We start from the raw sequence: 27,101 nt of genomic DNA, 5'->3' as shown, positions 1-27,101 counted from the left end.
GCTCTTGAACTTGACTGTAAATTCCATGAGTTATGGGAGATTTTGTTCATTTCTTTCAGTGATATGAGCCCGGAACTTAAAATTGTATCTGACACATACTATGCACTAAATTATTTATTATTTACTTGTGTGTGTGGGGGGGTGTGGGGGTACTGGGGACCAAGGACCTCATGCATGTTAGGCAAGCATTCTACTACTGAACTATGTATACTCCCAATCCTCTGAATAATTTATCAGTAAATCCCAGGGTTTTAATAGTGAACAAAAGGAGTAACCCCCACCCCTTTTGGAGCTTACTGTCCCCTGAGGCAGGTAGAATGTCACATAATCAAATATAAAAGTACAGTGTACTAAGAAAAGTCATAGATTTAGGCCTGGAGGGATCAGAGAGACTTCCCCAAGGAAGTACTGAGATTGAAAGAAGTGGGGTGGGATGATAGAATAGTCTTCTCAGCAAAGAGAATGACATGTGCAGTGACTGAGGTGGGAAGGAGCAGAGAGTTATCAGTGTAGATGTGGCTTAAGGGAGAAGGTGGCTCAGAAAAGTAGGTGTGGATCTTAGGTCCCATGTAGGTTGAGACTTTTGCTCTTTATCTTGAGAACAGTAGAAGCAGTTGGAGGGTTTTAAATGGGGAATTATTTGGTCAGAGTTGCTGTTTTAAAATGATTGTTCTGGTTTATGGAAGTATTCTTGGCGGCAAGGTGGAAGGCCCTCTTCCAGTTTATACTTCCTGTTGTCATAGTTGAAAAGGCCCATCCCTGTCTAAATGAAGAATAGTTTACTTAGAACACATTTAATTTGTATTTCACAAAGCCATGCATGTTTAAAAAAAGACTTTAAAAATGACTTAAAAATATGTCTTAAATCTGCTTGTCAGTTGTTTAAGTTATATTTGTTATTTCAGATTTTATTAAGGCAAACTAATTATCGGATTTCCTTTTTAGGAACAACTGAAAAATGGGAACATTTTGTTTTCATATTTCAAAAAGCTTTGTTTTTATTGTCAATGCTCAAAATGTAGGGATTAAAAACAGTGACTGATTTGATATGAATTTACAGGTTGCCTCACTGATTGTTCTGTGTAAACAGGTTAAGCGTTTTTCTTTTCAAAAAATATAAAATTCTTTTAAATGCTAAGACACCATACTTTTCTTAACATTCTTTTTTTGATTGTGTTGATGAGATTTGTATCTATTTATTTTCTGCCTTACCAGTTCAGTTGAAAGCTTGCTTTCATTGTGCCTGTGTGTATTTGTGTGTGTGTATTCATGCAAACAATAGTACTTCTCTCTAGTCTATAGGAAGCCTTCAACACATTTGAGTTTGTTTATTTTTTTAAGTGGGTCCTTAAAAAAGGAAAGTTTAGTCACTTTGGGGAATGGTGGCACTTCTTCCTGAGAAGCAAAACCAGATTCTCAACCTTGTAAGGTGCCAGTAGATTACCTTTTAAAGGAAAAATCAAAAGCCGAATTCAAACCTGCATGGGAAAATAGTCCATTGCCTTAACCATTTGACTGTGATTACATGAAAATCTTGAAGTCCCTGTGGAAAAAAAAATGACCTCTTAAAACTCTAGAACTTCCAAAGGTAAAGGCATTTTGTGTTTTTAGGAGGTAAAAACATTCAAACAGAATTGATAGTATATTAGTTGTTGTGTATTTCTTGAGTATGGTTTATGTGGATGCTTGGTTTGAAAGCCTTGGATAAAACCATCTGGCCTGATTTAAGTTCTGTATTTTTTTTTTAATATTTATTTTTTAGGTGTAGATGGACATAACACAATGCCTTTACTTTTATGTGGTGCTAAGGATCGAACCTGGGTCCCACGGTGCTAGGCGAGCGCTCTACTGCTGAGCCACAATCCCAGTACCAAGTTCTGTATTCTTCTATGGTTAATATCTAGTGCTGCTTGTTATCAATCTAGTTGCTGGTTCAGGTTGCCCTTTAGCAGTTCACTTGGCATACAGGCCACTGTGTAAATGAGCAACTGATGAATCAGCAGTATTTGTCTCTTCACAACTTTAGCCATCTAGGGAGGGAGAAGACCATCAGGAGGACCCAGGGGTGAAAATGCATGAAGTTGTGGCACCAGTGGTTACTACATATGCTTGTGTCCTCAAGTTTTATTTGTGGCTCTTCCCATTTTTTAGTATACCTTGATGAACTTGATTTTTTTCTTCTGTAATCATTATCCCATAGTGCAGATGAATTAAACCTAAGCATGCAGGGACCAGAAGTAGAAAATAGAATTGCCAAAATCAATAAGCTGCAGGAGCATTTAGGCACATGGAATTTAAAAGTCATTTCAGTTAAGAGTGAACTGCTGTGTGATTAGAAATGTAAGTTTCTAAGGAGACTCTATTTTCTTGGGTTTTTTTTTTTGTTTTTTTTTTTGGTGGTGCTGTAGATAGAACCCGGACCTTGCAACTCCCCAGCCCCCAAATTCAGAATATTGAAAGTGTTTATTTGTTGATGTGGTAGTTTTTAAACTATAACTGGGTATAAGTTTTTCATAAAAATCATGTGAGGTTACAGCTCAAGTTAGAGTCATTATATGCCCACAAATTGTATGCTAACTAATTTTTTGCAGGAAGCGGGGAGGGCGACAAATAAATGCTGGCTCATTTAACTTCTGATTTGGTGTGTGGAAGTGTGGTTAGATAAGTTTATTATAAGGAATATATTTACCAAATGTTTGATAATAATGAAAGCATTTAGTAAACTTTAATCCAAGTGTATGAATTGTTTTGTCAATGTCATTGCTGACAGTCTGGAGTTATAAGACTGAAAGGGGAAACCTTTCATTCTTTTGACTATTCATATAATGTTAGATGTGAATAAAGTAGCACTTTGAAGTAGTATAGTACTTCAGAGATTTCAAGTTTATATTTACATTATTTTGTCAACTGAGGTTTGATAACTAGTTTCTGAAAATAACTGCCAGGAAAACAGTGTGATATTGTATGTGCATTCTCAGAGTTTTAAAGCTCTACAGACTCAGAAATTGAAGCCCACACTGGTAAACTTAGAAATACGGCTGGCTGGTTGGTGGCAGGGATCTGTAACTGGTTTTCAAAATTCAGTATCTCATTGCATTCTCAGTTACATATCTTACTGTGAGAATACTTTCAAGGCATGCCCTCAACCATGGAACATGCCCTCATCAATACATACCTTAAATTAGTGAAAACATTAACTTTGTCACAGAATTTTAAACAATAATTTTTAAAAATATAATTTTTTAAAGTAGACTCTTCAAACAGCTATTTGTGCTTTTAAAAAGATTGAAATAATGTACAGTCATGCATTGCTTAGGATGGGAATAGGTTTTGAGAAATGTGCCTTTGGGCTATATTATTATGTGAATATCATGGAATAAGTAAAAACCTAAATGGTGTACATCAGTCAGTACACATACACCTAGATGCTGCTGCTGCTCCTTTTTTTTCGATATTGGGGATTGAACTTGGGCCTTTGCATACAGTACTTCAGTCCTTTATGTGACTTTTTTCTTTCTTTCTTTCTTTTTTTTTTTTAGAATTTAATCTTCATTTGTTTTTATGTGGTGCTAAAGATTGAACCACACATGTGAGGGACGGGCTCTACCACTGAGCTACAACCCTAGCCCTTCATGTGACTTCTTGATGCAGTTGGGAAACTTAGAACATGAAGTATATGACATTGCTGTTAGTGTAACAGTACTGTTTTATAATAAAATTTTAAAATATATAAGTAGTACACTCTACCAATTAAAAAGTATATTATGGTACACACATAAACCAGTAATGGTCATTTTTCTCACTGTCAAATATTATCTACTGTACAGATTTATGTGTGCTATATTTCTATACACCTTGCATTGCAGTAGGTTTTTACCAACATAACCACAAACAGGATTATGCGTTACATTAGAATATTATGCCATGATGTTTCAATAGCTACAGCCTCACTAGGCAATAGGAATTTTTCAGCTCTGTTATAATTTATGTGACCACCCTTGTATATGCTGTTGAATATTTTTTTTTTTTTAAAGAGAGAGAGAGAGAGAGAGAATTTCAATATTTATTTTTTAGTTTTTGGCGGACACAAGATCTTTGTATGTGGTGCTGAGGATCGAACCTGGGCGGCACGCATGCCAGGTGAGCGCGCTACCGCTTGAGCCACATCCCTAGCCCTATGCTGTTGAATATTGACTGAAATGTCATTTTGCAGTGCCTGCCTACTTTTATTGTGGAAAATTAAGGATTTTTGTCATTTTATATAATCCATTAACCTTAATCCAGATAGGAAAGTGTTAATGAGTGTTCTGATTAACAGTCTGTAGTTTGTGTGATACACTGCAACTTAGAGTTCATCTTTGAGAAAAACAGCCTAAAAGAAATTCATATCAATTAAATTATTTTCTTCCTAAAGTATTCAGACAGTTGGTTCATTTTACTATCCACAGTTGCTAATGTGGGTTTATGCTTAGGCTCAGGGGTCTAGTGTGAGTTTTTTGCCTTCTTATCCATAACTTTTTTTCTAAAGAGGAACTCTTTAGAAAGTAACTTGCAATGAGTTCTCCTGGCTTTTGATTTACCATCCTCAAGCAACTTCTGTGTGTGCCAGGATCTCAAGTTCAACACCAGACAGCTTTCCTTCAGAGTGAGAAATTAATGCAAATTGCAGCTGCTCCCACTCGAAACACTCTTATTTGGCTCATAATTCAGAGAACTGAAAGCTATTTCTTTCATTGTTCAGAACACCTGTTTTACTTTTTGGAAATCTGAAGTCTGGAGAGTTTGCTTTATATCATGCAATATGGGTATAGCAAAAAATGGCATTTTTCTAGCTTCTTGCCTCCAAGCCCATTGCAAATAATACTCAACTCTTAGAAAGGGTTGATATCTGTGTTGCACCTTGGATCTAGGTGACATGATAGTGCATATTTGAGAGCTTAAATCACACATCCTAGTTAAGCAAGAGAAATGTAGACTCTAACCAGAAAGTTAATATTGTCATTGAAGTTGGAGGCATCCCACACCACATTAGTGAGACAGGTTCATTTACCTTGCTGAATAGTTATTCAGAATTATTGGTGCTGAATGGAATTTTACCAAGCTTTTGAAAAAATCATTTTTTTTAGGGATTGAACCCAATGCCTTTCGCATGCTAGACAAGCAATACCATTGAACTATATTCCCAGCAGACTGATTGGAATTTTAAATGGCTGATTTTCATAGTTTATTTGTGACTTTTATTATGTTAGGCATATTGTCCAATGAAATGGATGTGTAATCTTATGATGAGTTGTAATTTGGTTTATAAAAATAGAGATGGTGATTTCTATGCTTCTAGTCCTACATTAGGAGCCCCAGGTTTCTGTGGTACCCAGGAGCTGAAAGAACACTAAAGGGGAACACTAAGCATCCTGAAAGCCAGAAAATGGTCCCAGGCTGAGGATGGACTGACTGTGGCATATAGCTGGACAGTGCTGCTGGGTGAAGACAGATCTGCAGAGCAACCACCAACTCTGGATGCTCCTTGCCACGGGAGCACCATGGACCATCTGCGCCAGTGTCTGCCTTCAACTGCGTGTCCTCCTGCCACCCAGGAGGACTGTCAATCAGAGAATGCAACACAGACCACAGCAGTTCTCAACTACAGAGGGCCCAGCATCCCAGGGAGCACTTTAAATGTCTGGGGACATTTCTAGTTGTTACAACAAATGGAAGGTGTACTGACACTCAGTTTCTGGAAACCAAGGGATGCTGGACATCTGGGACAGGTTGGGAATTTCCATAAAGTGGAGATACTTCCCTCCACCACATCAAGGGTACTCAGGGAAAGTCCACATACCCGAGCTTCTCTGTGTCCCAGGATTGAGCCCACCAACATCTGACAGTCACTTGAAGACCGGGCACTAACTTCCCATGGCCCTGCATGTGAAGCCATTTTCTTTGCTGTGGAGAGCAGAGGCTTGCTCAGGGCATTTGAGTGACCAACTGAGGCTGCACAATGGCATGATTCTTGTCTTTCAGGCTCAGTCTTTGCCCGTCATTCATTTTACTTCCATAATTCAGAGCATACTTTCTTCATTGGCTGAAAAATAAAATAAAATAGAGATGGTGCTGTCTAGGATACGTATATTTTGGAATATTAAACCGAAGTAAGATATGTTTTTGAATTCATAATTTTGGAACTTCACTTTTAAAAAAAAAAAAGTTGTATCACTATTGTAAATAACAATGTTAGGGAGAATTGATCATTTTAAAATTATACAGTTTATGTTAGAAAAGTTGAAAATGTCTGCAATTATAATGTCTAATATTTGAAGATCATAGTTTGATTCTGTGTTTAGAGTCAGTAGCTCTAACTTTCTGAGAAATTAGGTATTTCAGAACTTCCCCAGATCTGGCTGTGACTCTCTAGTAATAGTCAACTTTTCTGTATGTTTAGATCTCAGGTGCACTCATATGAACACACATTTATACAAACACTAAATCTACATTATCTACAATAAAAACTAAAATTTACTCGAAGTAATTTTACCCTAACACATATATTGCCTTTCCTCACATTAACCCATCCTTTGCAGTGTGTCAGTGGGGGACGCTTTTAGTTGAAAACTACTTATTCTCAGTGTTATTGTAATTGGTAGGCATTTTTATCCCGTATGTTTAGTGCCACAAAAGGAGAAATTATTAAACATGTACTAATTGAGATTCTACTCTATTTGGTACTGTATTAGGAGTACTGTGGTGAACAAGTTTTATCCTGCTCTCACAGTGATAGAACATTTTGAGTTGATGGGATGCTGATAATTTGATGGTGCTGTCTTCCAGGGTATTAAGGGGTATAAGAGCACATAGAATACCTAACCCAGACTTTGTGGGGAGAATGGGAACATCTTAGTAGCCTTGTTTATTTCCAATTTGTCTCGGGTTCCATCTACTGGAGAGTTTCATCTGAGATCATGAGATGATTCACGTGCTTCTAAGAAGGTCATTTTGTGAAACAGTGGGGTCCTGAGAGACAGAAAGACAGAAGTCTGTTTAAGAAGTTGGGATAGTAAATTGAGTTCAGAGATGGCGATTTTCTTAACAGTTTAGTGGCAGTAGGAACGGGGAGATGAAGCTAATTTGAGAAGAAGTTAAAAATGTTTTCATAGTTTCCTGGCCTGGGCAACTAGGTAGGTGGTATATGTTTCCTTGAGATAATGATTGGTAGGTAGTTTTGATTTGTTTTAAATGACAAGTGAAGTACTAGTGACTTTCTTTAAAACAATTGATTTATAGGAGACTAGAGGATTATAAAATGTTTTCTGGACATTTACTTCTAATAGATAGTTGAATTGAAATTCAGCATTTGGTTATGAACAGAAGCCATGGGAAAGTGAGAGTATGAGGGCATAACTCCAAGGAGACAAAGTAGTAGAACCTCCTTCACCATAAGGAACCCTTTATTACTGTGAAATCTGGGATACCTGTGGAATACTGAGAGCTGTGGCTAGTAGGCTTCTCTTTAGTTCATGTCTTCTTTTCCTAACCAGTTAAGTTCTGTACTTACCAAAGCCAGTTCAGTTTGCTCCCAAGTTGTTCCTATTGGTTGTATTCACTAGTGCAGTTGCCATAATTATTACAAACTAATATTGTATTCTGTAAAACAAAATGACTAGAAGAAAGGGTTGTGAATGTTCTTATGACAAAGAAATGATAAATGTTTGACATGACAGTTAACTTAAAAAGAAAACAATGTGACGTAATGTGGTATATAGAGACTCAATGGAATATTGCTCAGCCTTAAAGAAGAATGAAATAGCATTTGCTGGTAAATGGATGGAACTGGAGAATATTATATGTTAAGCGAAATAAGCTAATTCCAGAGAACCAAAGGCTGGATATTTTCTCTGATATGCGAATGCTAATTCACAATGTAGGGGGAGAATAGAGGCATTTAGGTCTAGATAGGGGAGTGAAGGAAGGGGTGGGAATATGAGGGTAGGAATGATAGTAGAATGAATTGGACATTATTACCCTATGCATATATGATTTCATGACCTGTGTAACTCTACAACCATGTACAACCAGACAGATGAGAAGTTATACTCCATTTATACATGATGTATAAAATGAATTGTGCTTTTTTTGTTAACAGTTATTTATTTATTTTTATTATTTCTTACATACATCACAATAGAGGAGTGCATTACATTCATAATTTTTTGCATTGCAATTAATTGTACTTTTATGTATAATTAATTAGAACAAATAAAAAATATTAAACATTTTAAAAAACGGCAACAGTTACTCATTTGAAAACTTTGCAGTCTTAAAAATCACTAAGAAAACTTGTTGAATTAGGTATATGGATAAGATGATGAAAAATTGTAGGAGAATCATTCTAGAAGCAGTAGGCTATTCATTTTATTAAGTGATGCATTGTACATGTGATTTATGTTAGAAATAAGAACATCTAATATAGTGACCGAATCTAGGAAATAGGTCCATGTGAAGGAACATACATAAGTTAAAATGGCTAATTGCATGTACTAGTTTTTATAATGGTTAATTGCATGTACTCGTTTTTATAATTACCATTTTAATATACTTTTTATAGTTCTTCCAGTTGCACTGGACAAGAAAGCTTTTCTCTACTTAACACAGAGGACTAGCATTCCAGGGATGTTGAGAAAGTGGTTTAAGGAAGCAGTGGAGCAGGCCTCACAGCAGGTGGTCAATCCTGTGCTGCTGGGAGGTTGGTCCCTTTAAGTAGCAAGCAGGAAACTGTTGATGGCTGGTGATCTTGAGAGGTTGAAGACAAAACCAGTCTGAAGGAGGTGCCTATGGGAGAGCTTGCTTCCTGCAGTCCAGGCCAGGAGGGCATCCAATCAGTGTTGGTGACCTGGCACCTGTTTTTGTCCTCCTCCTTCCCAGTCCTTCTCTTCCTCATGCTCTATCCCTTTCTTCTGTCTTTGAGACAGAATAGGTTTGGACATGTTTAAATAATGACAGGGAGGACCCAGAAAGGGAAAGATTAAAGATAATAGAAAAGATGGACATAATTAAAAAGAAAATAGGAAATGAGATCTTGACCATAGTTGGAGGGGCTGATGTTAGAGCCATTGCTGCTCCAATTAGTTTTTCTCCAAATAATCTTTAATGTACATCCATTTTTATGAAGTTTTTAAAATGGTCATATCCAGGCTATATTTAGGGAGTCTTGACTTGTGAGGTGCAATTTTCAAGAACTATTTTGGGTTGATTGATATGAAATATTTCCCTTTTTTTCACTAAAGTACTAATATATCTACTAAGAATGTTAAATTCAAGAAGAGAAGGCTGCACATTCATGTATATTGGAAATAAAACTTTTTTAAAAAAATCACCTCTTACAATGCTTTTATTTATTTACTTCCCCTGTCCTCCCCACCTTCCCCGTTTTTGAGATGAATTTTCCTGAGTTTAACTCCTGGATTCAAATGATCCTCACGCCTCAGCTTCCCAATTGTTTGGACTATAGGTACCTGCCACTGCTTGGTTCAGCTAAAAAGCTTTTCATTTTTAAGGAAGGTGATTTGCATATTCAACTAACAAGACTTGAGGGAATATAGTAAAAGCTGTGGTTTAGGGGCTATATAGTAAGGACTAGAAAGGTTGCTGTTTTTTTTTTTTTTTTTTTGTTTGTTTGTTTGTTTGTTTGTTTGTTTGTTTGGTACTGGGTATTAACCCAGGGTTTCTTTACCTTAGCCCTTTTTATTTTATATTTTGAGACAGGGTCTCACTAAGTTCTGAGGCTGGCTTTCAACTTGTAGTCCTTCTGCCTCAGTCTCTAGGTGCTGGGATTACAAGCATGTGCTTCACTGCCATTGTCAGCAACTATTTACTGCTTTAAAGCTTTTTAGACCCTTTAATTTCTTCATGGCCTGCTGCATTTTATTGCCCTTCATTATACATTCAAGATGTTCTCACTTTGTTTTGATTTAATAGTTATTTGATTAATACATATCAGAAGTACCTTTTCCCCAAAGCAGAGTTTTCTTTTAATTTAACATGCTGCAAAACTGCATAATGTAGTACTTAAAAAAATTTGTCTTTCAGGAGCACTTATACACTGTTGGTTGGATTGTAAACTAGTACAGTCACTATGGAAATCAGTATGCAGGTTCCTAAAAAGACTAGGAGTAGAATCATCATGTGACCTAGCCATATCACTCCTTGGTATTTATCCAGAAGAACTAAAGTCAGCATACTACATGCATATCCATATTTAGAGCAGCACAATTCACGGTGGCTAAGTTATGAAACCAGCATAGGTGCCTGTTGATGGATAAATGGAGAAAGAAAATGTGATATATATACATACAACAGAGTTTTACATAGGCATAAAGAAGAGCAGAATTTTGTCATTTGAAGATAAATAGATGGAATTGGAGAATATCATGCTAAATGAAATAAACCCAACTCAGAAAGTCAAGGGTCTTATGTATTTTCTTGTATGTGGAAGGTAGGAAAAAAGTAGGGGGGGTTATGAAAAATGGAAGACTTTTAGAGAGATGGGGATCGGTGGAAGAGAGAAAGAGGAGGTTCTGGGCAGTGAAATAGACGGTTATTTAATGTGCATACAAATATATCAACCACAGTCTTTAATAATCACCAGTAAAAAAAAAAGATGGAAAATCGATTTTATAGAATGAAGAAGTAGAAATAACCTGTCAGACTCAAGTATAAAAATTTTTTGCTAAAGTATTTTATATGTTGTTCCAAAATTCCAGTTTTTATTGTAGAAATTGGAATGTATCCCCTGCACACAATAGAATAGTCAGAAACCTTAGTTTCTGGTTCTGTTCTCTGATTCCATTCCTAGGAATAAGCATGCCCCAGTTTGAGTAGCACAGGGTTAAAGCAGCTTAGAGCTGTTTTCCAGCTCTGACATTGTCATTCTTTAAAATGTTGAATTATAAATTTGCTCTTTACTACCCCCATTTTCCTCTTTATGTTATGTACATTTAAAAAATTCTTTCTCTGTTGTTCAGGGGTACCACTGAGCTACACTTCCAGCCCCTTTTTATTTTGAGACAGGATCTCCCTAAGTTGCTGAGGCTGGCCTCAGCTTGAGATCCTCCTGCCTTGAACTTACTTTCCTCCCTCAGATTTAGGATTACAGGAGTGTGCCACCATTCCTAGCTTGTTTTCTACATTTTCAGTTGAAAGGCTATTGCTATGTGATTATAAATTGGAAATCACAACAGAATATGATCTGCAGTCCTTAAAGAAATACATAATGTATTCATAGGTTGAGGTCAATACTTTTTATATTTAATGGAGTGAAACAGTAGACTCTTTAGAGTCTATTTCCAAAGTGGTCCTCTGGGTCTCTTCCATGTTATGTCACTGATTCTGACTTTTCCTTGAAATAGTTGTATTCTTATATTACTGCCTTATCCATTGGCACTTTTGTTTTCAAGTGAGAAGATGAAGATTTTTATGGAGAATATCAATAATTGCAAAATGATCAGTCAAAATGTAGTTAACAAAGTTATACAGTAAAAGAAGGAGAACTATATATATGCAGTTCTCTCTCTCTCTCTTTTTTTTTTTTTTTTTAATGTGCTGGGGATTAAACCCAGGGCCTTGTGCATGTGAGGCAAACACTCTTCTAACTGAGCTATATCCCCAGCCCTATATATGCAGTTCTCTAAGGTAAAAATAAAATAGAAAATATATTGAATCAGGCAGCTCTGTTCTACATATGAGATGTCAACAGTAAGTTGTTCTTTTCTTTCTCTGGACTACATTTTGCTTGTCATCAAATCAACTGTCACTGTGTGGCAAAGTTAGTTAAGAGGCACAGAATTTTGGTTGGAAAAGTATTTGTGCAAATGAACAGACTGGTCTAACAAAGGCTTGAGAACAGGGTTGAAAATGAGGGGACACTTGGGGCTGGGGTTGTGGCTTAGTGATAGAGTGCTTGCCTACCACATGTGAGGCATTGGGTTCAATCCTCAGCACCACATAAAAAATAAATAAAATAATAAAGGTGTCCAAAAAATGAGGGGACACTAAATAAGGCAGGTTAAGATTTGAGTTTCCAGCTTGGCATTCTGTTAGGTTAGGAACAGCAAACTTAATCTACTTCTGGGATTGACACGCTTAACGTAGAAGGTAGTTCTTAATGAAGAAAAATGCTGATAAAACAGAAAAATGAAAGTCAAAATATATTCCAAACACTGAACTCAAAGGATAAATGTCTTTTTAGCTATGGAATTTAACATTTCTTTAAAGTTTTTACTTATACATTACTCCTTCCATTTTAGGTTAACTGAAGTAAGTGTGTTGCATTATACCTGCAGAGGCTATAGATTTGGGGTTTAGCACTTCCTGGCAGTGTGTTTCCTTTCTGATCAAGGAACTATGTGTATTGTTAAGCCTGCATTTTGGGACAATAATCCTGATGTAGTTGTCTGCTTTTCCTTCTTGTGAAAGTGTGTGAAGAACTTGTGGAAAAACAAGATAAAGGCACAGCAAGGAGGAGCAGAAAGACAGAAAGGCTGCAGCTTGGCAGGGCTGATTCTCTTCATATTGCAGCTTGGGGGTGGTGTAAAATAATGTTGTTCAAGGGCCATTGAAATTCTATTATAGCCACGTGCTGAGTGAGAGAAGAGGATTCCCACCCCTAATTCATATTGTTGCCCTTGGTTCACATCAGTTTTATTTATCAGTGGGTGTGGTGGTGGTGGTGCATACCTTTAACCCAGTGACTGGGGAGTTTGAGGAAGGAGGACTGCCAATTCAAGGCCTTCCTGGGCAGTTTAGCTAGACCCTGTCTCAAAAAATAAGAAGGATTAGGGATGTGGCTGAATTACCACATAGAGTGCCCCTGCAAAAAAGTGTTTTATTTATTGGAATGGTGATTTGGTATTTGTAAGAGGTTTAATGGGTAAAATACTTTTATCCAGAGGGTTAATGAGATGACCTAAGCCTTATGTTTTGTGTTGTCTTTTAATAAGAATCTTAACTAATGTGATTCTTTAAAAACATTGTCCTCTCTAAAATGTGTCAGAGAACCAGGTCTTTTTTGAGGGGCCTGGGAGGTGGGGAGGTACTGGGGATTGAACTCAGAAGTGTTTTAGAACTGAGCTACATCCTCAGGCGCGCATCCCTCTCCCCCTTTTAAGACAGGGTCTCACTGAGTTGTTCAGGGCCTCACTAGATTGCTAAGACTGGCCTCAGATTTGCAATCTTCCTGCCTCAGTTTCCCAAACCTGCTGGGATACAGGAGAAAAAAGTCTTAAAGGTGGAGGGGACTTTTTTCTTTTTTTGTGTGTGTGGAATTATTATGAAGTTCTAAATTAAAATCTATTAGTGGAAGATTTTTAAAATTAATTTTTGTATATGTCATAGATAACTCTTTCAATAAAATCTTGCCAACAAATAAAATTTTAAGTCTTGTGTTTGATTTTATTCCTTCCCTAGGAGCAGAACCAACTCCAGCTATAAAAAATAAATCACATTTTCCCACTACTGGCCTTTTCAGTAGAAGCACAGATATACACATATAAAAGGAAATTTAAAAAAAAAATTGATCTTGAAATTTATTGGCAGCATCTGTTTAGGAATATGCCGGTGTTGGGTACCAATTTAAATGTATAATTAAACAACTGCTTTACTGAGGTTGCATTCATTTCAGGTTGGATTTCTTTCATCTGTCAGTATCTTTGTCACATTTACTCTAAGAACACTCGATGGAAAGAACTATGATAGATACTGAGAGTTAACAGTTTTCTGGAAAGTAGGAAATTTTGCTCTGTAAATGTTTCCAACTTTCAAGCCTATAAATTCATTTAAGTATATAATCTGTACAAGGTATGCAGAAGAAACAATAATCTGCCCTGAGGTAATCCCAAATTATTTGGTTTTGAAACAAGAATTTGCATTTTAGATATTATAGAGTGGTGCTGGCAGCTATGAGATAAGCAATATAATCTTACCAACAATACAAGACGAATGAGGAATTAATTCCAATTATTATATCTCTGTTTAGAGATGGGCATATTGAACTCATAAAACATTCTGTTATTAAGAAATATCCTTTCTTCTAATCCTAAAATGTATAATTGTGCTTTTAATGACTTGTCTACTTTTTTTTGTAGTGAATTTATTTAGTTATAGAGATTAAAGTCTGATAGTTAACCTCTTTCTACATAATATATTTAGACATTGAAAGTAACAAATTTAGTCTTTTAGTACATCTTTAAAGTTCTTAGCCTAATTTTCTTATTTAGGTAAAGCTTTCACTTATCTAGTTGAATGTTCATTTACTTTTTTTTTTTTTTTCTCCCTTTTGGAATGATCCCAATGGTTATTTTGGAGTTCTTAGAACAAATACATGTTTGTATAGTAGCATCTTGTATCTCCTTTGCTCATGTTCCATCCTTAACTTTTGCTTTTTGTCATTGATATTTAGAGTTAGAGGAGATATTAACAAATTTGACCCTTCCCTCATTTGTGGATGCAGAGACATGGACTGCTTAGACAACACCATAATAAGCATAATAAGACTGTTGTATATTTGGCTATAATCCCAGCTACTTAGGAAGCTGAGGCACAAGGATTTCAATTTCATGAGTCTGGACAACTTACTGAGACTCTGTCTCAAAATAATGAAAAGAAAGAACTAGAGATGGCTCCGTGGTAGAGTGCCCCTGGATTCAATCCCCATTACTAAAAGGTTTTTTAAAAAAATGATTTTAGCTATTCAGAGTCCCTTACATTTTGAAAGGAATTTTAAGATGAGCCCATCAATTTTTGCAAAAAATTTCTGCAGCAAAAAGCAGGTTGAAGGCTGGGGGTTGTGGCTCTGTGGTGAAGCACTTGTCTGGCATGTGGGAGGCACTGGGTTCGACCCTCAGCACCACATATAAATAATAAAATAAAGGTCCATTGGTAACTTAAAAAAAAAGCAGGTTGAATTTGGTAGGGATTGTATTGAATCTGTAGGTCAATCTGCATTTCATTGTCATTGTGATAATATGTTCGTCCATGAACACAGACATCTGTCCATCAGAAGCAAGTTTTGAAATTTGTCTTAGAGCAGAATTCTCAAACTTTTCATCTGAGAACCTGTGTACAGTTTTATTACTCAAGACTCCTGAGGATTTTAGATTATATGGTTTATTTCTGTCAATATCGGTCATACTAGAAATTAAGATTCAATGATTTTTAAAGTGTATTTTCTTCAATAATAATGTCAGACCTGCGAAATGTAACATAAATAATACTTTATGAAATAAAGTAGCAGTTTTTCCAAAACAAAAAAATAATTTAGTAGGAAGAATGGCATTTTACTCTTTTTGTAAATCTCTTAAATACATGACAACAAAATCTGCTGGATTCTCATCTTCATCCTAATAACACATCACTCACAAATGAAATACCATGACACATGGTGATATGCTATTTTGGTTGAAGTATGTGACGGAAATCTGGCTTCAAATGATAGTTGGAAAAGTGAGGAGTATTTTCCTACAGGCCTGAATATTCTCTGATACTACACCAAAAGGTCACTGTAGTTTTGTTAGGAGAAAATGAGAGTAAAAAACAAATAACATCTTGGCATCATTTTGAGAATAGTTTGATGTCCTATCCCCACTGAAAGGGTCTTTGACATCCTTGACATCATATGCTTTGAAAACCATATGCTTAGAGAACAAGACTGGTGTAGTTTTACAGGGACACCAAATGACATATTTATTAATCTTGATAAACATGGAATTAGTAAGCTGGATCTTTTATTAAGATGTATAATAAAAGTAAGTTATTAAAAATTGAAACTACCTGAAACTTATTAGGTCTTAACAATGACACATTGTTAGTTTTTGGTTTATTTCCTTCTAGTTTCTTTAATTTTCACTTGCAAAGTTATGTGAATATTTAAAAAATATAGGTACATTTTTACTGTTGATAGTTTTACATCATGCTTTTTGCTTTATGTAGTTTTTTGTGAATATTTTAAATAATTATAATTTATTGCACTTTCTGCTTTTCCTTGGTTATTTTGTCTTTTTTGGTTCTTTTGGCCTAAAACTGCTGTGAACTTTGTCCATAAAATGGTTTATACATTTTGTATTTTATTATTGTAGGTTTTAAATAGAAATAGCTTATGAAGTTTGAGGTATGTATTGACAGTATATCCAAGTTATATTTGCTTTTTACTTCCATTACAGACAATCTTAAGCACACAAAAGTAAAGAGTATGCTGCGGTGAACCTCATATTGCCTGTATACCTGCCATCTGGTTCTAGACACCATCAACCTGCTGCCATTCTTGTATTTGTTTATTTGTTTTCTCCCTTTGGGTTTAAAATCATTCGTATGTATTAAAAGCAAGTGCCATATATATGTATATTTCATTAACAAATCTTTTTATCCCTTATAGTCAAGGTCTTTAAAATAAACATAGCAACACCACCTTGATTGAACTCAATAAAATTAGTAATTATTCTGTAATGCCCTTTATTACCTAGTCATTGTTCAGTTTTTCCTACATCTAAGTGCCATTTTAAATTTAATTTGATTCAGGATCCAAACCCAGTTCTCAAATTACATTTGGTTATTTTGGTTAAAGCTTTTATAATTTATAGCAATAAAAAACTCTATATAAATGTATTTTATTTGCTATAGAAATGAGATCATCTGTCTTGTCCCACATTTTGGATTTAGCTGATGACTTTGTACTTTGTGTTATTGAACATGTATTTCCTCAGGATCCTCTTTAAATTGGGAGTCAGATCCAAAGGTGTGATTAAATATAGTTTCTTTTTTGTCAAGAATAGATGGTGGTATTTCATCACATGAAGAAGTATATAGTACCTAGAGTTTCAGTTTTAGTGGTAAGACTGGAAAATAGTTTCAGTCAGTGACTGATTCAGCCATTTGTGAAGTTCCCAGTTGTTCTTCACTTGATCATTTTAACAGACATGATGATCATTGCCTTTATTGTTTCTTTAGATGTTAGAATATTTTCATCTTCTCATTTTTTCTGTAGTTCTTGACTTAATCAGCTGTTTGGTTTTTCTGAAATTTGGTTTATCTAGAAGGGCAGACAGAATGAACGAGAGTCTTAAGAACCTTTAGAATAATCAGTTGGTATCTTTTTTTTTCCTAAAATGGTTTTAGTTGTAGATGAACATAATACCTTTGTTTATTTTTTATGTGATGCTGAGGATTGAACCCAGTGCCTCACACATGCTAGGCAAGTGATATACCACTGAGCTACATACAACCCTAGTCCCCCAGTTGGTATTTTAACAACCTCCAAAGATGTGAGCAGTGTGATGGTGCTGGTAATTTTAGCCCTCATGTACTTTTATATACTGTACTTGTATTCCATTTATTTTGATCTTCACATATCCCATCTTTGGCCATCAGGAGTCCTTCCCTTCTTCCTCTCTTATGGCTCCAGTGTTCTAGTGACATTATCATAGTAGTCTTCCTTCCTTTCACAATAAGATGTCCCAGGTTCATCTTCAATAAAAGAATATTCTACAAAATAATCAGCCAGAACTAATGAAAAGGAACTGGGACAGTTTGGAGAGGACTAAACAGAAATTTTGGCTGCTAAATACAGTGTAAGGCCCTAGATTGGATCATGAAATAGGAAGAGGATATTTGTGGGAAACTCTGTTTTTATACTCTAGTTTAAAAAGATTCTCTGGGTCTTATTTAACTTCTTTAATTTTCTATTTGTATCTCTTATATGTGAAAATCTGTGTGCCTAATAATATAATTTCTATTTAGTTTGTTCTGTGTGGCATATAGATGTGTGTTCTTGCAGTATATAAAATAATTTCAAAATAATTATGCCAACATTTGCCTTAAAGAACAGTCTTAATGAATGAATATTAGTAATTGTTGAATTTTTAGAATTTCGTATGCAAATAATTTTAAAATTGCAATTCTCTGAATAGTTATATAACTTGATTATAATTAAGTTTGAGATCATTATGTTCTGAAGGATTGCCTTGAGTGTTCAAAAAAACATAAAAATATTTAAGAAATACCATTCTTGTATGTATGAAAAGAATACTTCAGAAACTGATAAGGCCTAGGAGACTAAACCTCTCCCAAGTGTTGAACAGGATTGAGAAAACTTCCTTTTTAGGCTTTGATGGATGAGATAAAAAATGTGCTGCTAGGTCACATATGAAGTTTAGGATACTAGGATTTGCCCTCATTTTGCTTTTTATATAAAGAGAGATTAAATCAAATCAAGAATAGCTCCTATGTAACTCAATTAAAGCTTTGTGAAGGGTGTGAGACATTGAGGAGTGTGAAGATGCCTCAGACTCTGAGGTTCTGTGTCAGGAAATACTTCCTTTTTGGTTGTCACATTCTTCCCCTCTTCAGTATTTTCTTTCTTTTCTTTTCTTTTTTTTTTTTTTTGGTACCTGGGATTGAACCCAGGCATGCTTAACCACTGACCCACATCCCCAGTCCTTTCTTATATTTTATTTAGAGAGAGGTTCTCACTGAGTTGCTTAGGCCTCATTAAGTTGCTTTGAACTCTCAAGCTGCTGGGATTACAGGCATGTGCCACTGCACCTGGCAGTTATTTCTCTTTACAATCTAAAGATCTGCTTTTTGATCATGGGGTAGGGGACAATATAGTTTAAGTGTCAAAACAGTGCTGGTCTCCTAAACCAGTGGTAGAATGTGATTTTGTTCTTTATTTAGACTATTATCAATACTTGCATCATCATACTCAAGTTTTGTTTCATTCTAGATTTAGACATTTAATAATAAAGTCTTAGAATGTTTTGCAATTTTTAGTGTTTACATCAGGTAACTATCAGTAATTATTCTGTTAAACTTCACAGTTATAGAACTTTTTTGAAAAATTATACCAAGTCAGTAATTAAGAGATATTTGTGTAATAATTACTTTCTTATGAAATAGTTGCAGAGTAGTCAAATCAGAGTCACTGTTTCATTGTAAGATTATGCCATTATTACTTTTTAAAATGTCTTATAGAATATTTCAAATGTGCAGAAGCCTAGATAGAATAGTGTAATGAATGAACCTCTGTACTCCTTTTTAAGATAAACAATTATGGACTTCTTTTGGTCTCTGTTGCACATATTTTTGAGTAACATTGCAGACATCACGTTATTTCCCCCTGTATTTCAGTATACATCTTTATTTATTTTTTAAAATTAATTTTTAGTTGTAGTTGGACACAATATCTTTATTTTATTCATTTATTTTTATGTGGTGCTGAAGATTGAACCCAGGGTCTTGCACGTGCAAGGTGAGCGTTCCACCACTCAGCCCCACCCCCAGCCCTTAGTATACATCTTTAAAGAGAGATCTCTCTCCTTATGTATATATTAAACATAACCACATCATTATCACATTAAGAAAATAGTCATTCTTTAGTATCATCAAATATTCTGCAAAATTTTTATCTTAAAAAAATGTTTTGATCCACTTATCTAAAGTCATTGTGTTGCTGGCTCATTGTGTGTCTTCAGCCTCCATGTTCCTCTGTCCCCTCATGTGCTGTAAATATGTAGTGATGATATTTGTAATTCAGTCTAGGGAATTAGAATGCTTGTGTAGCATGCCCAAGGCCCTGTGTGTGATCCCTAGCACCACAAAAGGAGAGGGGAGGAAAAAAAAAGATTTAAGGAGCATGATATGGTGGTGGTGGTATTCCCATCAAGAAGTGCATAATTTACAGTTGTCTGCAAAACGGAGGTAGCATATAAAGGATTCTTCTAGTCAAATTTTCCTTTTGGATGCCATATCTTATTTTCAAGCAAAGGTGCATACTTAAGAACAAACATCATTTCTTTGAGAATCTTAAAAATCTCGGAGTTAATATTGATAGAAGCATTTATACCATCTAGGACTTCTCTAGTTATTAATCTGCATCTTTATTTTCTGGATTTGATGCTTCTGTGATAATTGGTGTTTTGTGATAGGTAGGTTTTTTACAAAACTAGATCCATCTGTTTGGAAGCAATATCACGGAGTCACCTTCCCTGTGTGCTACTTCACCATTTCTTGGAAGTAGTTCTTTGTTCAGGTGTTTCAGAATCATCTGCATAACTTTCAAAAAAACACTCATATTGGAGCCACAAAAGTACAAAATCACAGTTTCCTTGTGTTATTCTTCAGTGTATCTAAGGACTGAGAACAGTGACCTGGAATGTGTCAGAATCAGATGTTCCTAAATCTGTTTTCTGAAGTTCAGTCACATATTCTACTTTGAAGATTTTTGCTGTATTCCAGCAGTGTTCATAATGGTACTTCAAATGGACTCACTTTTTTGCTTAATTTAACAAGAGGTTAATAGTGACACAGACACATAAGAAAGGATGCACATTAAAATGAAATGCATAACTGTTGAAATTTAACTTGTCATTCATTCCACATTTTGGAAAACAGTGATCTCCGTGAAACAATTTATTTTAAGCATTTCTTCTCAGCTCGTTTATGTTTTCAGATCTGTTTTACAGCATTTAAATGTTTTGTGGTTTTTGTGATTTCTGATACCATTTTGACAATTGGATGAGATTGGCTTTGATCAGATGTGTTTAAATTAACAAGGGTTTTGAGAATTTATCTCATGTAGGCTATTGAGAATAGGAGGCAGCATTAAAGAAATGAAAAAACCTGTATGAGTATGTGGTAAGAAATAGTTATGATTTAAAGTTTATTTTTCTGGCCTTCTGATGACTCTGTTTTCAAAAGTGCCTGAAAAATATACCTTGGTTAAATCTGATTCTTTGTTTGTGAATCAGTGTAGCTTACAGTGAAAAGAAGAAATGCTTTAACAGAAGTCTTGGATTCCTAGGAGTCCCTATTATGTAAATTTATGAAAGTTACTTCCTTTTAAGTCATTTCTAAGTTAATTGAGGTATTATACATGAAGTTCAATGTCTAGCCATTGAGTTAGGCAAATGCTTCCCCAAAACTGTAATATTTATTCCATTGCATTCAAATTGTTTTTAGTTTCTTATGATTGAGGATTGTATTTTGGTTCCTTTTGAAGTGTTGTTTATCCTGACAACAGTTATTCTTGAATAAAATAAAATTAATGGAACCAGTTAAAAACAACATGTATAAGTTAGGGATTCATCAAAAACTATGTTTTTATTCTAGACTTTATTGATTATGTAATTTTTGGAGGGTTTTTTAAAAACATGTTTAAGGTATACAGCACATTTTGATAAACATAGTGAAATGGTTACTATAGTCAACCAATTAAAATCACATTTTTACCTGTTTATGTATGGGTACTTAGAGCACCTGAAATCTTTCTTAGCAAGTTTCTAGTATATAGTATAATTCAATATTGTAACTATAGTCCTTGCAGGTAATAGCTCATAAGCTTTTTCATCCTGCATATCTGCAGATTTATACCCTTTAACCTATTCCATGCCTCATTCCCTGCTAACAACCATTTTATTTTCTATTTCTGGGTAAATTAGTTTGCACATAAAAGTAAGATTGTACAATATTTGTCTTTCTGTGACTGTCATGTTTCACTTAGCATACTCTCTTATAGGTTCATCTATGTTGTAGCATATGACAAGGTTTTTCCCTTTTTTAAAGACTGAATAACATTCCTGTGTGTGTGCACACTGTAATTTCTTTATCCATTCATCCATTGATAGATACAAGTTGTTGCCATATCATAGCTATTGTGAATAATGCTTCAGTGGATGTGGGAATGCATATCTTCATGAGGTGGTGGTTTCATTTATTTCAGATATAGACCAAGGAATGGAATTGCTAGATTATGTATTACGTTTTTTTTTTTTTTTTTTTGAGGAATCTCCATATTTCTTTTCAATAGTGACTAAACCAACTTAAATTCTTGTCAACAGTGTAGTGTGCTAAGATGTCCTTTTCTCCATGCCCTGAACAGCCTTTCTATTTCTTGTCATTTAGGCAGTCGCCATTCTAACAGGTGTGAGTGACGTCTTGTGGTATTGATATGCTTTTCCTTGTTGATTAGTCATGTTGAGTACTTTTTATTTATTGATCATTTTTATGTCTTTTGGAAAATGTCTATTTGGGCTTTTTGGCCATTTTCAAATTAGATTATTGCTTTTTACAGTTGAGTTTGCAAATTTCTCATATATTTTTGAATATTAAATTCCTTAATTTTCTGTTTTTTAAAAATCATGAATTTCTGTGTTATCATTATCACCAAATTGGTATGAAGAAGAATCTTACTTAAAATAAGTATTATTGTTGGTGAGTAAGGTGTTAATTATGGTCACTTTTCTTTAAACTACTTACTGTTCAGAGGGATAAACATGTCCTGGATTTAACTTTTTAGTAATGTCATTTAAGAATCAATCATACTGTGCCCCTCAAATGAACTGTTCACTTTCTTTGTCATTTTGCAGCATCCTGAGGTTGGCATTAAACTTATCCCAGTGGAGCCCATGACTTCTGATCAGGACACTAAAGTTGTGGCTGAACCGCAGGCGCAGCGAGTCCAGGAGGGCAAGGACAGCTCTCATCTGGTGGGTGTTGTGGGCCAGGAGGGCCAGGAGGGCCAGGGGCAGCCATTTCTCTTTCTTTACCTTGAACTTTAGAAGCAAATCAAAACAACAGCACTAGGGTACCTTAGGGTCTATGTATAGGTTGTATAGTCTTACAGAGGGGAAATGACTTCTTACCCATCTGAGGTTGAGATAAACAAGAGAAAAACATATATTTATTTAGTAATAAGTTTTATGTGACACATAGCCTTCAGAAATAAAGACAGGGAAAGCTATGTATTTTTCACAAGTCTAATACAGAAGTAGAGAGTTATGTAAAAGCATAGACAGAAGTAGTTATGATCTAATAGTAATAAACTGGGGAGAACTTAACAAGGGCACTTTGTTCTCATTTTTCTTGGCTTCCTTGTGTGGCATTCCTGTCCTCTGAGTGTAGAGCAGGACCCCCTCTGAAATGAGGGTCTTAATACTTATTTTCAGGAGAAGGTTATCAGGTTTTATGACTCACTTAAGGAGAAAAAGAATGAGGTGAATATTCTATATTTAGTTGTAGATGAACATGATAAGTTTATTTTTTTATGTGGTACTGGGGATCGAACCCAGTGCCTCACATGAGCTAGGCAAGCACTCTACCTCTGAGTCACAACCCCAGAATGAATATTCTAGTTTTTATGGCCTGAATCTGCTGTTTTCTTCACATGCCAAGATGCAATGATTGTATCCAGAACCTCATCAGTCTGAAAAAATGTCTGGGTAGCTTAGTAGGGAAAACTGTAAGAACCAGGTGATAGAACAGAAGGTTAGTTGTAACTATAAATACTTGAAGCTTTGTTATTTATTTATTTAGTTAGTTAGTACATTCTGTGGATTGAACCTAAGGCAGCTTTACCACTGAGCTACATCCCCATCTCTTATTTTTTGTTGTGAGGCAGGGTGTAAGTTTCATAGGGCCTTGCAAAGGCTGGCCTTGAACTTGGGATCCTCCTGTTTTATCCTTGATTACAAATATGTGCCACACTCATTTAAAATTTTCATATTTCAAAACAAGAAAATGCAGTTGTAAATCCTGAACTAACATCATAGCCACTGTAATAAAGTAAAGCCATTATAGCCATTGCAGTAAAGAGTTAATTAGGATTATAAATTTGAGTACTTTCTCTTTTGGGGGGATACCAGGGATTGAATCTTGGGATGTTTACCCACTGAGCCACATTCCTAGTCCTTTTAGAGACAGGATCTTGCTAAGGTGTCTAGGGCCTTGCTAAGTTGCTGAGGCTGACTTTGAACTTGGCTATTCTCCTGCTTCAGCGTTCCAGGCTTCTGAGATTACAGGCATGCGCCACTGTGCCCAGCTTGAGTACCTTCATTTTATCATGTTAGGAAATAATATTTCATGTTCTGAATTGATTTTAGGAAAAGTAACTTAATTTTCCCTTTTGAAACTTACAAGGAATTTTATTTATAATGTGCTGTGAGAATTTTAAAAAGCAATTTTAAGACTCCTATAATCTGAATCTTATAATTTATGATTTTTAAAATATATATTTTTAGTTGTAGTTGGACACAATATCTTTATTTACGTTTATGTGGTTCTGAGGATGGAACCCAGTGCCTCACATATGCTAGGTGAGTGCTCTACTGCTGAGCCACAACCCCAGTCCATAAATTTATGATTTTATCATATGAAAATATATTTCCCAGTAGCTTTGGTTTTGCTTAATTACCGTAGTTTGAAAATGGTTGTCTTTATATTACAGTGATGGTATCTTTGTTTTCAATTTTACAGATGAATGGTCCTATATCTCAAAGCACTTCTCAAACAAGTTCCATCCCAGCTTTGAGTCAGGTAATTAATTTCCAAGATTATCACAGGTTGTTTAATCACAGTGGAGGCTCACAGATAGCTCCTCGCAACAAAAGTTTATTGTTCAAAAAGATATATGTATGTATACACACGTGTGTGTGTCACACACACACACACACATGTTAAATGTTTCTCAAAAAGACAATGGGGACCCGGTTCATCACTATATTCCCCCCACAGTAAATGTCAATATTGTGTGTCCTTTTCTGTTCTCTGTGTAATGTACAGTTAACAGACAAGCAGTGTTCCATATTTATTCTTCTCAAACATTCATCATGTTTTTAATGGTTCACTGTTAGTATATGACTAGCCTTACATTTTGATAATCTCTTTAGAGCACACAGGTTAAATAGTAAATAATAAAAGAATGAGGAAATGGAATTCCATTGTTTTTAAATCCTGATTTTCACCATTTGCATATGCATATGCGAAGTGCATTTATAGTATTCCAAATTCAATTCTTAAAATATTTATAGTAATCTTCATCTGTTTGCTCAAATCAGCCGTTTACATAGAAATTAAAGGAGAGGTTGGGTTGGTAATCTCGTGTGTGTGTGTGTGTTTGTGTGTGTGTGTGTGTTTGTGTGTGTGTGTGTGTGTTTGTGTGTAGAGCTAGGGATCAAAACTAGGGCCTAATGCATGTCAAGCAAGTGCTCTACCACTGAGTCACATCTTCAGTCCTTGATCTAATTTGAATAAGGTAGAATTTCTAAAAAAAATTTAAAAACACTACCCTAAACTCGTATATTTCATCATTTTATTATTTCTGTTGGATTGGAAGTATGCAATTTGATATTTAGATTTACCGAGTTGTGCAACCATGGCTGGCTGTAATGTAGTTTTAGAATATTTTCATTACCCTCTACCATGCCCTTTTACAGTTAATCCCCATTCCTCCCTTATTCCTGGTCAATCGCAAGTGTGCTTTCTGTCTTTACCTTTTCTGTATCCTGTTGGCTTCCATAGTGGCTTGGTGTGCTGTTTCTAGTATGCAGATAGGCAGTACTTTGAGTGAAATTTGAGTATTAATTTATTCAACAACACTTGAGTGCAATTGATAAAGATGGTTAAGACAGTTCTATGGGGACATTGTTTGCAGATTATCATGAGATACACATATATCTATTGTAGCTCTATTACACTAGGAAAATTTGTTACCAATTTTTGTGTGAACTTTAGATACAGAATGAGTATAGCCATGGAGATAGGAGGCATTGAGGTATAGTTGTGTCTACAGGAGAAATGTTTTTCTGTTTTTCCCTAGTTAAATAAAGGAGGGTCATTTTGAATGTTCTGACTTTGATGTAATAAAAGGAATACTGTCCTTGAAGCATATTGTACTAATAGAGTTAAAGTACTAAATTTGAATTAAATTTTCCTGCATTTACAGAATGGGAAAATGATAAAAACTCTGGAACTCTGTGAGTATTTCGGAAATTGGAAGGAGACTAGGAAGGGAATGGTCAGAGAGACGTAAAGAAAAAAAGACAGCAATGTTTGGTTGAAATGGAATGAGATAGTGGCCAAATGAAGTGACATGAAATAAAGATCTATTGATTAGACAGATTGGAACAAAGTGGGTCTTCAGTTGTAACCTTAGCAAGAACAGTTCCAAAGGGCAGTACAGGCAAAACAGATTCAGGATGTGGTGATGTAATGTACACAAGAATGTTCTACATAAGATATTTGCTTCGGTGGTGAGAGGATGGATAGGGAGAGCAGGAGATGGATCAAAAGGGCTTTGAGGCTGTTTAAGATGAGGAGGCAGCCAATCTGGCAGCGGGTCTCCATGAAGGATCTCCTTCATGAGGAAGAAACAGTATCTGACAGTGGGCATTTGGCAACAAAGTCATTTGGTTAAATGCCTTTAATCTTACCTGTTAAGGCTACAGACTCCATCTGTAGCAAAGACCATTATCAAAGTTTTTGTGCTGCTGCTGAAGTCTATTCAAGGATTCCAGATTCGAAATGCTGCTGCTCAGACAACACACTTTGCAGCCAGGTTGCCTGATTTTCCTTGGAGTAACACTTTGGCCTCGGAGTCATTTTCCATTTTGATGATCCTTTTGCATTTTAACATAAATGAATAGCAAGTTTGAGAGAAGAATGTAAGTGTGTAATGTGTTTAAAGTACAAGTAATATGAGGTAGAAGTGTTAGTGTTAAATTATGTGCTGGGAAGAAAAACACGTAAGTCATGCCACATCTTTTCTAATCATAATGTGAAACTTAAATCAGAAATCAAACTCTTCTGCATACAAAACTTATGTTCTGTAAAATGTGATCTGTACCAGAATAATCTTTTAAAACTCTATAAAGGTAATAAGAGTAGACAACTTGAGTCTTTCCATTTATTCATTAAATTAAATTAAAAACCATTTCACTTCTTTTCTTTTCTCTGTGGTAGTGCTAGGGGTTGAATTCAGAACTTCACATGTGCTAGGCAAGTGCCTTACAAATGATCTCTAGTCTCAACCCAAAACCTCACTGTTGATCATATGGTTTCTGAATGAATATTTATAAACTAGTAATTCAGATTAATTAGTACAGCCTGTATCTTGAATGAGAGTAGGCTAGCTATCAGAAAGCTCGAATTTCCATGAAAGTATCCAGTGCCTATTTCTTTTTTTTTTTTTAAGAGAGAGTGAGAGAGAGAATTTTTTTTAATATTTATTTTTTTAGTTTTTCGGCAGGCACAACATCTTTGTTTGTATGTGGTGCTGAGGATCGAAACCG

At 35.3% G+C, this 27,101-nt stretch overlaps 1 protein-coding gene across 2 annotated transcripts in view; it reads left to right on the top strand.

Annotated features, from left to right (window-relative positions):
* Larp4b (La ribonucleoprotein 4B) overlaps window positions 1–27,101 on the top strand; it is a 93,542-nt gene that overhangs the window by 5,069 nt on the left and 61,372 nt on the right. For both annotated transcript variants that reach the window (XM_076832127.1, XM_076832126.1), the window contains exons 2-3: window positions 22,404–22,523; window positions 24,289–24,348. In XM_076832127.1, the coding sequence (XP_076688242.1) occupies window positions 22,443–22,523; window positions 24,289–24,348 (141 nt within the window). In that variant the 5' untranslated portion in view covers window positions 22,404–22,442. The remainder of the gene's footprint in view (window positions 1–22,403; window positions 22,524–24,288; window positions 24,349–27,101) is intronic.

This window comes from Callospermophilus lateralis, chromosome 13 (genome assembly GCF_048772815.1).
Source record: "Callospermophilus lateralis isolate mCalLat2 chromosome 13, mCalLat2.hap1, whole genome shotgun sequence".
Lineage (NCBI taxonomy): Eukaryota > Metazoa > Chordata > Mammalia > Rodentia > Sciuridae > Callospermophilus > Callospermophilus lateralis.
Note: the sequence above shows the minus strand (reverse complement) of the source record. Positions and strands in the feature narration are given on the sequence as shown.